Raw genomic sequence first — 13,791 nt, 5'->3', positions numbered from 1 at the left:
AGAATTGAGCTATAGTGAGTGTTTATGAGGTCGGGAGATCAGAGATAAGAGCCACACTGCAGCCGGTCATCGGGATTTAAAGAAAACAGACACTAAAGAGTTTGCAAACAGATGGATATTTTTTACCCTTGTACCTCAGACGCGGCCAATCCAAAAATATATATATATTTATTTATTTTTTTTGCCCAAAATAAGGTCTTCATCTAATTTGCCTTTTTACTTTGTGGATTACAGGTGTGATGACGACCAGCTTCCTAATGACAAGGAGAGGTTTGCAAGGTAGGTATACGCTATTCTCCAGCACTTACCTGCTTCTCGTGTTACCTGCAGTCACTGATGGGGGGGGGGGGGTTATATGCATTTGGACTGTGTACTGATCAGCAAGGGGCTGTCTGGTCTGCTGTACATAGGGATTGTTCACTCTGGGGGGACCTTTCGAGCAGACCCCCCCCTTCACACTTCAGATCTGGTTTGACATGGCTGCCGCAGCCAGGGAGGTGTCCCCCGTGTGTGGTGTCACCAGTCATTGACTGCAGAAGCCACATGATGTGCAGTGCTGAGGCAGGGAGAGTCGGTGGTGGGGGAGCGAAGGAGCTGGAATGCAACAGCATAGATAACTTAAGTAGGATTCCATCGGCACGTCCGGGGACGTGGGGGTCTGACCGAAAAAAGCTCCCTTGGAGTGAACAGCCCCTTTAAGTGAGTCATCCTCCATTACTAAATTATATAAGGCAAGAAGGGCAGATACAGCAGCCATAGAGCAGGTCACTTATTCTCCCTATGCTTGTGAATGGCACTACCTCCAGCATCGGGCAGGAAACTGCTCGTCTTGCTCAATTCATGACGTTCCTGTTGTTCAGACAGTGCTCTATGTTATGCAAGGATGCAGGAAGCGTCGCCGCCCCCGGGCAGTGTCTCAGAGTCACGTATCACTGCCATACCAGGACCACTCGTTGGGTCTGACCTCTGATCCTGAGGCCAGGTTCAGTCAACAGACCGTGCAGGGGCAGCCTCTTCCTACAGAAACGAATAGGGCTTCCATATCTCTCATACATCACAGTTGGACTAAAGCTAGGCCTATATGGGGGATCAAACCCATGTTTTATACCCACACGTGTTTGCAAAATTTTTCCTCTTCTGTTAGACATTTACCGTCCCTTTTGATGAGGTGCCTTAAAGGGATAGTCCCATCTGTTAAAGCGAGTCTGTAGGATACGCCATCGGAGGGGGTCTGACCTTCCAGTTGTGCTGCCATTCCTTACACGGCGGGTGATTGGAGCATCCATGGAAATATATGTACAAATTGTTTGCAGAAAGGTTCGTTCCGTATCGTTGCCCCATGTACATACGTCGTAAAACTCTTGTTTTGTGTGGGGGGGGGGGGGGGGGGGTTGCTGATGATTGATACTTGTGAATGGAGGTAAAAGGCTACTTTCACACTGGCGTTTTGGCTTTCCGTTTGTGAGATCCGTTCAGGGCTCCTCTCACAAGCGGTTCCAAAACGGATCAGTTTGCATCCTAATGCGTTCTGAATGGAGAAGGATCCGCTCAGAATGCATCAGTCTCTATTCCGCTTTGGAGACGCTGCCTGAAGCGTTTTTGTGTCCGTCTGATGAAACTGAGCCAAACGGATCCGTCCTGACGCACAATGTAAGTCAATGGGGACGAATCCGTTTTCACCGACACAATAGGAAACGGATTCGTCCTCCATTGACTTTCAATGGAGTTCATGACGGATCCATCTTGGCTATGTTACAGATAATACAAACGGATCCGTTCTGAACGGACGCAGACGGTTGTATTATCTGAACGTCCATGATGGATCCGCACAGAAGGCGAGTGTGAAAGTAGCCTAAGTGAGTGCCGGTTGACTTGCTGGTGCTCATGTGTCGGCTTAAAGGGACCCTGTATCTAAGGCTGGGTTCACACCTGAGCGTATTCGATAAGCGCTGTTTACAGGCGTTTTTATCGAGGCGTATTTTGGTGCGTTTTTGTATTTTGGAAACACGCGTCGTACGCACGTTCTTGCTATTGACCACAGAGGCGTACAATGAAAAACAGAGGTGTTACGCGCGACAATACGCCCCAAAGAAGCTCCTGTACTACTTGGGGCGTAGGTGAGAACCATGCCCATAGGGAAACATTGGTTTTTGCCTGTTGAGCGTTTTACAGCACGTAGGAACCTAGCGTAGGAATGGGTGTGAACCCGGCCTAAAGTGCCTCAGGACAGCGTTTTACACGTCGGTGGCCTCTACTTGAGATAATTGTGGCGGTGTCAGCGCTCGTAATGACATCATTAACATACAATTACTTTCTCCGATATTGTCTCCTGCCCTGACAGGCCGCTTCTTGTGTTCATATCAAGGCTGGAAATACTGGATCCCAGGCTTCTGCGAGCCCTAAGGCCATCCAAGGTGACAGTATGAGGCCTGGCGGGTCCATTAGGCGCTCCAGCCTAGCTGCTTTCTGCCTACATTATTGAGACTTTTCGAAGGGTCGCACTTGACCTGTGAGTCAGCAGGAGCACATCTGATCAGAAGCAGACGGGCCGCTCATAGCATGTGTGGTTTTTCACGTGACCCGCCATGCTTTCCCTAGCTGCACCCACAGTGATCAGCCGATTGCCGGGGCAGCCTCCATTTATAAAGGCCTAGGCCCTCTACCGCTAAGGGTGCAGTGTGTTTTCCCTCCAGGATACATCAGTATCCCACAAAGATTTGAAAATAATGGTATGGAATAGCACAGTAGACTACAACATGTCATACAAGGATATACCGTAAACAGTGTGCCCTGTGTGCCATGTATACGGCATATATATCCAAGTAATGTGAACAGGGGCCTTACTTAGAACAGAACAGTTGGGTCTATACTATAATGTTTTTATGGGAAACATAATCCTATTATTCTCATCACCCCAATAGATCCACTTTATGAGCAGCGGTAGATTTGGCGGCTACACATACCACGCAATTGTGTGGGGCCCCAGTGATTGGGAGGCCCCTGCTTCATCCTTGACAGTGGTGATGACATCACTTCTGGTGTGCCTAGCCGCTAGACAGGCTGGAGCACATCTGCTCCCTTCGTTGTGGGTTAGGTGAGTATTCACCTTGGGGTGCACATAAGGGGGTGTTATTCTATGGTAGGGGCACCATGTTGTGTTGGGGGCCTATAAGGGGCAGGATATTGTGTTGGGAGCATGATTTTGCGTAGGGGGGCATTATTCTGTGTTTGGGGCCTATAAAGGGCAGGATATTGTGTTATGGTGCTTGTAAGGAGTCATTATTCTGTGTAAGGGGCACCATTATGTGTTGGGATGCACATAAGGGGACATTATTCTGTAATAGAGACCCCATATTATGTAGGGGACATTATTCTGTGATGGGGACCCCATATTGTGTAGAGGACACCGTCTTGTGTTGGGCTGCATGTAAGGGGACATTATTCTGTGATAGGGACCCCATATTATGTAGGGGACATTATTCTGTGATGGGGACCCCATATTATGTAGGGGACATTATTCTGTGATGGGGACCCCATATTATGTAGGGGACATTATTCTGTGATGGGGACCCCATATTGTGTAGGGGACACCGTCTTGTGTTGGGCTGCACGTAAGGGGGCATTATTGTGTTCTAGGAGCCCCATAGAGTGTTAGGGGCACTATACAGTGTGGGGGGCAGGTAAGAGGTCACCGTATTAGCAGCGCTATGGAGTGCAGGTTATAGGTCAGTCGGGTCCATCCCTCGCCGCCAGATTCTGCCATGTGACGGATCTTGGTTTAATCAGACTTGAGCTCGCTCGGCGGACCGTGATTCTGGTTTGGGAGGGCCGAGAGTAATCATTTACACAGCGTGATGGGAACCACAGTGCAGAGGGTGGCGGCTGTTTGGTAAGAAGAGTCAGCACATGACGGGAGGTGGGTGGCTGTGGGTGCGGGGTAATGGCGTATCTGGACGCCTGCTGGAAGGGTCATCCAGATGCCATTAACTGGAGAGTAGAGATAATCCAGGAAATAAGTGGCTTGTTTATTGCTTCTAAGCCCAAGAGTTTACGTCAGAAATGTGCAGAGAGCGAGACACTAGAAGGTCAACACCATTAACAGTTACGCTTTAGGGACCGCTCTCGAGGACTGTTCTGACTTGAGAACGGACATAGCATTCCTTATTCCCACTATGACAGGGTACAGCAATTAAAGGGGATGTGCCTCTTCTTCTGGAAAGCGTCGTATCTTCAGTGCTGAAACAATCCTGTCGGTAACCAACATGCAGGCGCGCTGTCATGTCTATGGGGAGCCATGGTTCATTGCTTTTTACTACCACGGAGTGCATAAACCACTTGCAGTACCACCTTTCACCACAGCTGGCTTTCCATAGAGCGCCCCCCAATGTCATCAGATTAAACTGCAGATCTTTGGACTTGACCCCTAGACACACCCGGTCTGCAATTTGAGGTGACTGCTTTATTCTCAGGTGTTGGGGTCCTATCCAAATGTATATGGAGTCATCGTAAGCGTTGTGTACCAGTGTTAGTATTGCTGGTATATTTGGCTCTTCAGTGGTTAACCACATTGACTGACGCTCAGAAGCAGACCAGCCATTTCCTGTGGATTAACCCTTACATTTCTCAGAATACTCATTTTGTGATTAATTTTATTTTTTTAACACCCCAGATTATATTGGTTCCCCATTTACTCTCAGGCTGCAGGGCTTCTATGTGCGCCCCCCACTGGCCTATTTCAGAATACGCGGCGATATTAGAACTGAGTGTCGCACTACAATATTGCGCGTTCACGTAGCGACCCACACGGCGCTGCAACCCGACAGATGACAGACATGCATTCACCATCACTTGCAGTCTTGCGTCATCCTGAAGTAGCCCTAGCCATAGCCGTCATATGTATACATGAGCACTATAGCCTACACCTCCGGCTCAGGGAAAACTGACAAAAGCTATGGACGCTTTTGGGGCATTATTATTATTTTTATTTATGACTGCATTTTACTTATTTTGGGCCAAAATAATTTTTTTGTTTGGGCTTTACTTAAAAATTTTCAGCAGTTTTTGTGATACATGGGGTTAAAAATCGGTTCACGCAGATGACGGCTCATGTGAAGCTTTATCTCTGAACTCCTGACCTCATAGACACTCATTTAAGGCTACTTTCACACTGGCGTTTTGGCTTTCCGTTTATGAGATCCGTTCAGGGCTCACAAGCGGTTCCTAAACGGATCAGTTTTGCCCTAATGCATTCTGAATGGATAAGGATCCGCTCAGAATGCATCACTTTGCCTCCGATCAGTCTCCGCTCTGGAGGCTGCTTGCAGCGTTTTGCTGTCCGCCTGACGAAACTGAGCCAAACGGATCCGTCCTGGCACACAATGTAAGTCAATGGGGACAGATCCGTTTTCTCGGACACAATGGAAAACGGATCCGTCCCCCATTGACTTTCACTTGAGTTCATGACGGATCCGTCTTGGCTATGTTACAGATAATACAACCAGATCCGTTCATGACGGATGCATGCGGTTGTATTATTGTAACGGATCCGTTTTTGCAGATCCATGACTGATCCGCCCAAAACGCGAGTGTGAAAGTAGCCTAAGCCATATTCTTACCAATTTGAGTTTAGCTATAATGAAGTCCGGAGATCAGAGATAAGGCTTCGTGTGAGCCGTCAGCTGAAGGGACAATCTGCCAATAGACTGTTTTTTAACCGCACGTATCACAAAAACTGCTGTAAATTTTTAACAAAGACCAATTCAAAAAATTATTTTTAGCCCAAAATGAGTAGAATAGGATCATAAAAAAAGTGCCCCGAAGGCATTCATAGCCTTTAATTGTCATTTTTTCCTGAGATATGGTGTAGACTAGCCGCCATGATGTCTATATACACACAGAAGAGGTGACCTTGCTCCCCTATCTGGCAGCTGCATGGAGGACATTATACATTGGTATCCAGCAGTGTAGTTGTGAATCCAGCACTTGGGTGAGACAGTAAAATGCTGCAGCAGCAGCATCTCTCATCATATAGGGGGAGATTTATCAAACTGGTGTAAATTAGAACTGGCTTAGTTGCCCATGGCAACCAATCACATCACACCTTTCATTTTCCAATGGAGCTGTGAAAAATGAATCTGATTCGTTGCTATGGTCAACTAAGGCTACTTTTACATTATCGTTTTCTAATTCCGCTATTGAGACCCGTCATAGGATCTCAATAGCGGAAGAAAACGATTCAGTTTTGTCCCCATTCATTGTCAATGGGGACGAAACTGAACCCTGTGACATGACCTCCGTCAATCTCGTGGCCTTGGCGCATCGCAGACCCATTCAAGTGAACGGGATTGGGCTGCAGTACCAAGAACAGCCACTATACAGCATACAACGCTACAATGGCCGTCTATATCAGATCAGCGGGGATCCGACCCACCGCACCCCCTGCTGATCCGCTGATGGGAGTAGCTTCGGCGCTGAAACTATGGCGTAGTGGACGGAGCCGCTACCGGCTCCGTCCACTACACACTGGAGCGATACGTGTAGCCTTGTAACATTAGGCAGCCGCAGTGAGGTACTGGACTGTCTGGTGGGCAGAATGAGATCGTGAATGCAGCCAGCGAGAGATGCACGGCGCACACACAACACTGCTACATGGCGGCGTGTCCTCCCTGGTCCTAGGTCTACCCCCAGCTGAGCTGGTTGGTTTTGTTTCCAGGTCAGACGATGAGCAGAGTTCAGCGGATAAGGAAAGACTTGCAAGGTAGGAGCAGGAGCATGGCGAGAAACGCTGGTTTACGCTTCCGGTTCCCTCCGCTTCCAACTTTCTTCCTGTCCTGCACTTTCTTACATGTTCCCTATCATGTCAGAGCAGCGCCCCACAACGCGCTCGCTGGTTCTTGGGTGAATGATATTGTACTGGTTCAGCGCAGGTTGGCCTTCAGGCCGATGAAGTTTAGCCTTAAAGGAAAACTCCACCTGTTAAGTGCGATCCTTAGGGATCAACAACATTCCCGCCCCGGACATTGCGACTCAACAGCGCCAGTTTGCAGTTTATGTATTGAGTGACTTTGCGCGTACATGGCGTTACTTATATTGTATTGATCCCCTGGTGCAGTTTATACCACTCTCCAGAGCTGCATTCATAGTTCTGTCTGTCATTATTGGACACCTTGCTGAGACCTCCCCCTCCCAAAACGCTGTCTTGCGCTACCATCATTAAAGGGATATTCCGGCCACCTACAAGTTTGCAAAGGGGTTGTCTGAATGTTGAATTCTGATGACTTACCTTGAGGATAGGTCGTCAATATCTGATCGGTGTGACACCCGGCACCCTCGCCAGTCAGCTGTTTGAGGAGGCCGTGGTGCTCGTCACCAATGAACATGACGTCGCTGGCCTAGGTGCAGCTCGAGTGAAGGGGCCTGGGCTGCAATGCTCGCTAGAGCGCTAGATTATTATTAAACCCCTTTGAAGGGAATCTGTCAGCAGTTTTGTCCCTATGACACTGGCTGACCTGTTCCATGTGCACTTGGAAGCTGAAGGCATCTGTGTTGACCCCCATGTTCATATGTGTCCGCATTGCTGAGAAAAATGAGGTTTTATTATATGCAAATGAGCCTCGAGGAGCAACGGGGGAGTTGTCATTACTCCTAGAGGCTCAGCTCTCTCTGCAACTGCCGCACCCTCTGTAATGTGATGGACAGGACAGGCAGTGTAAAAGTGATTATGTCTGGCCCTGTCAATGAAAGTGCAGAGAGCAGAGCCTCTAGGAGTAATGACAACGCCCCCGTTGCTCCTAGAGGCTCATTTGCATATATTAAAACATCATTTTTCTCAGCAATGCGGGCACATATCAACATGGGATCCAACACAGATGCCAAGCGCACATGTAACAGGTCAGCCAGTGTCATAGGGACAGAACTGCTGACAGATGCCCTTTAAGACGGCTGGAAAATACCAAGAGGAGTGATACCTGAACCTTCACCTGCCATTTGTGTTCCAGTGGTTGCTGGTCCTTATATTGTGGCCTCCAGCAGCTGAATTTACAGCTGAGGGCAGTGGTTGGCTGCAGAGGTCACATGTCTGTCATCCCAGGCATGGGAACAGGAGGTGAGTATTATATTGTAATTTTTTCCACCATTGCCCAGATGGCTGGGAAGCCCCCATTATGGGAAAAGTTCCCCCAATCCTCTGCTTGCGTTACACGGGGATTTAGCTGCATATTGTACCCTGTGCATTGCAAAAGGTGAAAATCCACATAAAGTACGGACAGCATGTGGCTGAGATCTGTCCTGGAATATGCTGTGTACACATGCGCTGTGCAGCAAGACTACGGGTGCGTATTGTTATTCGGTGAGGTCCAGCGTGCTCCCCGTGTCGGGGATCAGTGAGGTCCAGCGTGCTCCCCGTGTCGGGGATCGGTGAGGTCCATTTTGCCCCCCCATGTCGGGGATCGGTGAGGTCCAGCGTGCCCCCGTGTCGGGGATCGGCGAGGTCCAGCGTGCCCCCATGTCGGGGATCGGTGAGGTCCAGCGTGCTCCCCGTGTCGGGGATCGGTGAGGTCCAGCGTGCCCCCCGTGTCGGGGATCGGTGAGGTCCAGCGTGCCCCCCGTGTCGGGGATCGGTGAGGTCCAGCGTGCTTCCCGTGTCGGGGATCGGTGAGGTCCAGCGTGCCCCCCGTGTCGGGGATCGGTGAGGTCCAGCGTGCCTCCCGTGTCGGGGATCGGTGAGGTCCAGCGTGCCCCCCGTGTCGGAGATCGATGAGGTCCAGCGTGCCCCCCGTGTCTGGGATCGGTGAGGTCCAGCGTGCTCCCCGTGTCGGGGATCGGTGAGGTCCAGCGTGCTCCCCGTGTCGGAGATCGGTGAGGTCCAGCGTGCTCCCCGTGTCGGAGATCGGTGAGGTCCAGCGTGCTCCCCGTGTCGGGGATCGGTGAGGTCCAGCGTGCTCCCCGTGTCGGAGATCGGTGAGGTCCAGCGTGCCCCCCGTGTCGGGGATCGGTGAGGTCCAGCGTGCTCCCCGTGTCGGGGAGCGGTGAGGTCCAGCGTGCCCCCCGTGTCGGGGATCGATGAGGTCCAGCGTGCCTCCCGTGTCGGGGATCGGTGAGGTCCAGCGTGCCTCCCGTGTCGGGGATCGGTGAGGTCCAGCCTGCCCCCCGTGTCGGAGATCGGTGAGGTCCAGCGTGCTCCCCGTGTTGGGGATCGGTGAGGTCCAGCGTGCTCCCCGTGTCGGGGAGCGGTGAGGTCCAGCGTGCCCCCCGTGTCGGGGATCGGTAAGGTCCAGCGTGCTCCCCGTGTTTAGTGGGGATGGTCTGTAGTATATACTTTCTGAATCCCACTCTGACGGTCTACATGTCTGTGACCTCATAAATGGAGAGGTTCAGATCTGCTCTTGTTGCTCATATTGCAAATAAAACCCCCATACAACACGTTGTTTGGCTTTAGTTTGCTGTGAGGCCCCTAGACATGGATCCTGGACAGTAGCCCAGTTAATCGGCATTGGAATCGATATATTTGTCTATGGCGTATAGACGTGATGCGTATAAATAACGCCGCCCCTGGTCCCCCAGATCCGCATTTCAGTAGAATGTAATAGGGTTGGCGCTGCAGGGTGTGATGATCGCTCCATTCATGTATAGCTCTTGAGAGCTTTTCACCACCTATCGCTGCTTCACGTAGAAGCCACGTCCTGGAAGACCACGGGCCGGCAGGTGTCTGTAGACCCAGGTGCCACTTCCAGTCATGTCGCCATATGCGTGCTTCCATCATGTTCTCCTCTGTGTGTTGGCATGGGGCACATGCCGCATTACACTCTTACAAACAAGCTATAAAAGGTTGTCAGAATTAAAATGGCGTGGTCTACCGCCACTAATCCAGTTGTGTAAGGCCGTTGTGATGAGCGAGCACTGCTAGGCCGCCTCCTTTATGTCTGAGATGGATTGGTTGCTAAGGGGGAAGAGATGGCGGACAGCCCTATAGACAGATTATGGTTGCTAAGGCAGGGCATCCCTAGCAACCAGGCTGGTCTACCTTGTATGATTCATGAGCTCAGCGGGACTAAATCACTATCCTAATGTAAGAAGCCAGTGATGAGGTTTACCACGGAGGCAGAGCCTGTGGCGTGATATAAAATGTCTGTGTCACTGTACTAACGTCCTGTGGTATTGACCCTCTGTACTCTTCTCCCTCTGACGCGCATGGCTGGCATGATGTCTTCTAACCCGGAAGATGTGGCCGACCGGACGTCCGCCCTTCTGTGACCCCCTTGTTCATTATGTTTTGCCGCAGGGAGAATCACAGCGAGATCGAGCGGAGGAGAAGGAATAAAATGACCGCCTACATCACCGAGCTCTCCGACATGGTGCCCACGTGCAGCGCCCTGGCACGCAAGCCCGACAAGCTCACCATCCTGCGTATGGCGGTGTCCCATATGAAGTCTCTGCGGGGAACGGGGAACACTTCCACAGACGGCTCCTACAAGCCGTCCTTCTTGACCGATCAGGTAAGGCTCAGCAGTCAGCAGGGTACAGGCTCAGCTAGGGTTGGGCGATATACCGGTATCACGATATACCGCGGTATTAAAAAAACGGCGATATGGCGATATCGCTGTTTCCAAAATACCGCGGTATTTTGTGACGTCATCAAAGCGGTCAGCTCACATTGTGCGCTGACCGCTTCTAAACGTGCGCCCGCCCGCCGCTGCACCTTGCATAGCGCTGCCGCTGAGTAACATTACTTCCTCTCGCTCCTGGCCTGGCTCCTTCTTGCTCCGCCTCCCTTAGTCAAGTCTCCACCCACCATCTGACATCATCACCGTCGTCACCCACCGGCTCTATTGTATATGTGGCGATGGCGAATCGATCCCCTGTGTGAGTACTGGTGTCTCTGGAGAGACTTTTCCTGCAGCTGCCTCACTAGTGTGTGCTCTGGTGACGAAATTATAAACTTACTACTTCCCGCAGCGGCCGCCCCGGCTCTCCCTCCTCCTTGCTCCCATATTCAAATCTCTGCCCACCGGCATCTGATGTCAGAATCAGAGCACACAAGCGAGGCAGCCGCGGGAAAGGTATATCGCAAAGTATTACTGCATGTATGGTGGCCTGTGGCCACAAGACCTTATTATAACACCTCCTTGTGGCCCCCCATACAGTGTAACGCCTCCTTGTGGCCCCCCATACAGTGTAACGCCTCCTTGTGGCCCCCCCATACAGGGTAACGCCTCCTTGTGGCCCCCCATACAGTGTAACGCCTCCTTGTGGCCCCCCATACAGTGTAACGCCTCCTTGTGGCCCCCCCATACAGTGTAACGCCTCCTTGTGGCCCCCCATACAGTGTAACGCCTCCTTGTGGCCCCCCCATACAGTGTAACGCCTCCTTGTGGCCCCCCCCATACAGTGTAACGCCTCCTTGTGGCCCCCCCATACAGTGTAACGCCTCCTTGTGGCCCCCCCATACAGTGTAATGCCTCCTTGTGGCCCCCCCATACAGTGTAACGCCTCCTTGTGGCCCCCCCATACAGTGTAATGCCTCCTTGTGGCCCCCCATACAGTGTAATGCCTCCTTGTGGCCCCCCCATACAGTGTAATGCCTCCTTGTGGCCCCCCCATACAGTGTAACGCCTCCTTGTGGCTGTCCCCATACAGTGTAACGCCTCCTTGTGGCCCCCCCATACAGTGTAACGCCTCCTTGTGGCCCCCCCATACAGTGTAACGCCTCCTTGTGGCTGCCCCCATACAGTGTAACGCCTCCTTGTGGCCCCCCCATACAGTGTAACGCCTCCTTGTGGCTGCCCCCATACAGTGTAACGTCTCCTTGTGGCTGCCCCCATACAGTGTAACGCCTCCTTGTGGCCGCCCCCATACAGTATAACGTCTCCTTGTGGCTGCCCCCATACAGTGTAACGTCTCCTTGTGGCTGCCCCCATACAGTATAATGTCTACTTGTGGCCCCCCATACAGTATAACGTCTACTTGTGGCTGCCCCCATACAGTATAACGTCTCCTTGTGGCTGCCCCCATACAGTATAATGTCTCCTTGTGGCCCCCCCATACAGTATAACGTCTCCTTGTGGCTGCCCCATACAGTATAATGTCTCCTTGTGGCCCCCCCATACAGTATAACGTCTCCTTGTGGCTGTCCCCATACAGTATAACGTCTCCTTGTGGCTGCCCCCATACAGTATAACGTCTCCTTGTGGCCCCCCATACAGTATAACGTCTCCTTGTGGCCCCCCATACAGTATAACGTCTCCTTGTGGCCCCCCATACAGTATAACGTCTCCTTGTGTTTTTTTTTTCTTTTAAACGGGTATTTATCGCGATATATATCGTTATCGCGATAAATTTTTTAATATCGTTATCGTCTGAATATTTTTGATATCGTCCAACCCTAGGCTCAGCGCTTAAAGGGGTTGTCCAATATCTATGGTATATCAATGGGGTATGCTGTAAATGTCCGGTAGGTGCAGGACCCACACCTGTCTCATGAACAGGGCCCTATTGTGTATGCAGTTTCCACGCATGGACCGCATCCTCTCCATTCACTGCTACGAGACTTCCGAAGATGGGCAAGCCAACGTGTGGCTATATTAAGACATCCCATAGCAATGAATGGAGAAAGCTGAATACACAGCGGAGCTCCCTTCTTGACATATGAGCGGGTCCTGCATCTATAGATGTCCACTAGATTGAATAACCCCTTTAAAGTGGGTCATTATTTATGCCGGCGTCCATAAATGCCTATTTTATGCCATGTCTGAGCCATTATAGGGCCTTGAACATGCCATACCAGGGGCACCGATGTAGGCAGCTCCTCCTCAGTACAGAGCAGGGTTATGGTTCGCTGGATGAGATGGAGGGGAACAAATTTGCCTAATCCATACCTAGAGCTACTACAAAGGCTCCTCACCCCGCTGACCAGAGCCGAAACCCCGAAACAGCACTGTCCGAGTTTGGCTCATGTCTCCAATCATACTTCATGGCTCTTCAGGGCGTTTCTTCCTTCTGGAGAAGAGCTTGTTTGCATAGTTCTCCCGGTGCGTCTCCACCACTAGAATCGGTACCTTCAATGACTTTCCACCATTCGTGCTTTCCCTTCAGCCCCCCTGTTTGCCTTTATGGGGGGCTGCTTACATGTAGATCTGACGGGTTCTCTTTGAATTCAGACACACAGTAGAAGGGAAGTGGCAGCTATTCTTCGTCTCCACAAAATGTGCCCTGACTGCTTCAGTTTCCCTATATCTGCAGTCATAGAGGAACTTTGATACGTCACAGACACACGACACTCATCGCTGGCTCCGAAACCCCCATCATCCACTAGAACGGACCTGGTAATGCCCTGATCAAAGTGTATTGTTGCATCAGCCGCTGTCTGCCTTCCCAGCCTTACTGTGTAGGCAGTAGACAATCCCCGTAGTCTCAGTACAAGTTAAAGGGGTATTCCCATCACAGACGACGGGGGCGTATCGCTAGGTTATGCCCCCATTGTCTGATAGGTGAGGGTCCCAACGCTGGAGCCCAAAAGTGGTGCGCATCCTCCATTCATTTCTATGGGGCTGCCAAAAATAGCCGAGCGCTGGCTATTGCACCGATAGAAGTGAATGGATGCGGCGGCCGGCGCGCTCCCATTCCCTTCTATGGGGAAAGTGCCTGGTGGTGGCCGGACCGGAGTCCTCCAGCCACCACTTTGACCACTCCGTTTTCAATACATGTCCTGGGACCTGCACCTATCGGACAATGGGGGCATATCCTGAGAAAACCCCTTTAACCCTTGGATGAACACACCGGGGTTGAATATGTCTT

The 13,791-nt window shown here is 51.2% G+C and overlaps 1 protein-coding gene across 2 annotated transcripts in view; it reads left to right on the top strand.

Annotated features, from left to right (window-relative positions):
• The window catches only part of ARNT (aryl hydrocarbon receptor nuclear translocator), a 42,590-nt gene that overhangs the window by 10,213 nt on the left and 18,586 nt on the right, over positions 1-13,791 (top strand). Inside the window, exons 4-6 of one of the 2 annotated variants that reach the window (XM_040412649.1) lie at positions 235-279; positions 6,713-6,757; positions 10,280-10,493. In XM_040412649.1, the coding sequence (XP_040268583.1) occupies positions 235-279; positions 6,713-6,757; positions 10,280-10,493 (304 nt within the window). The remainder of the gene's footprint in view (positions 1-234; positions 280-6,712; positions 6,758-10,279; positions 10,494-13,791) is intronic. The other variant, XM_040412650.1, reaches the window with a different exon arrangement.

This window comes from Bufo bufo, chromosome 11 (assembly GCF_905171765.1).
Source record: "Bufo bufo chromosome 11, aBufBuf1.1, whole genome shotgun sequence".
Lineage (NCBI taxonomy): Eukaryota > Metazoa > Chordata > Amphibia > Anura > Bufonidae > Bufo > Bufo bufo.
The sequence above is the reverse complement of the archived record's forward strand: the minus strand, read 5'-3'. Positions and strand labels throughout refer to the sequence as shown.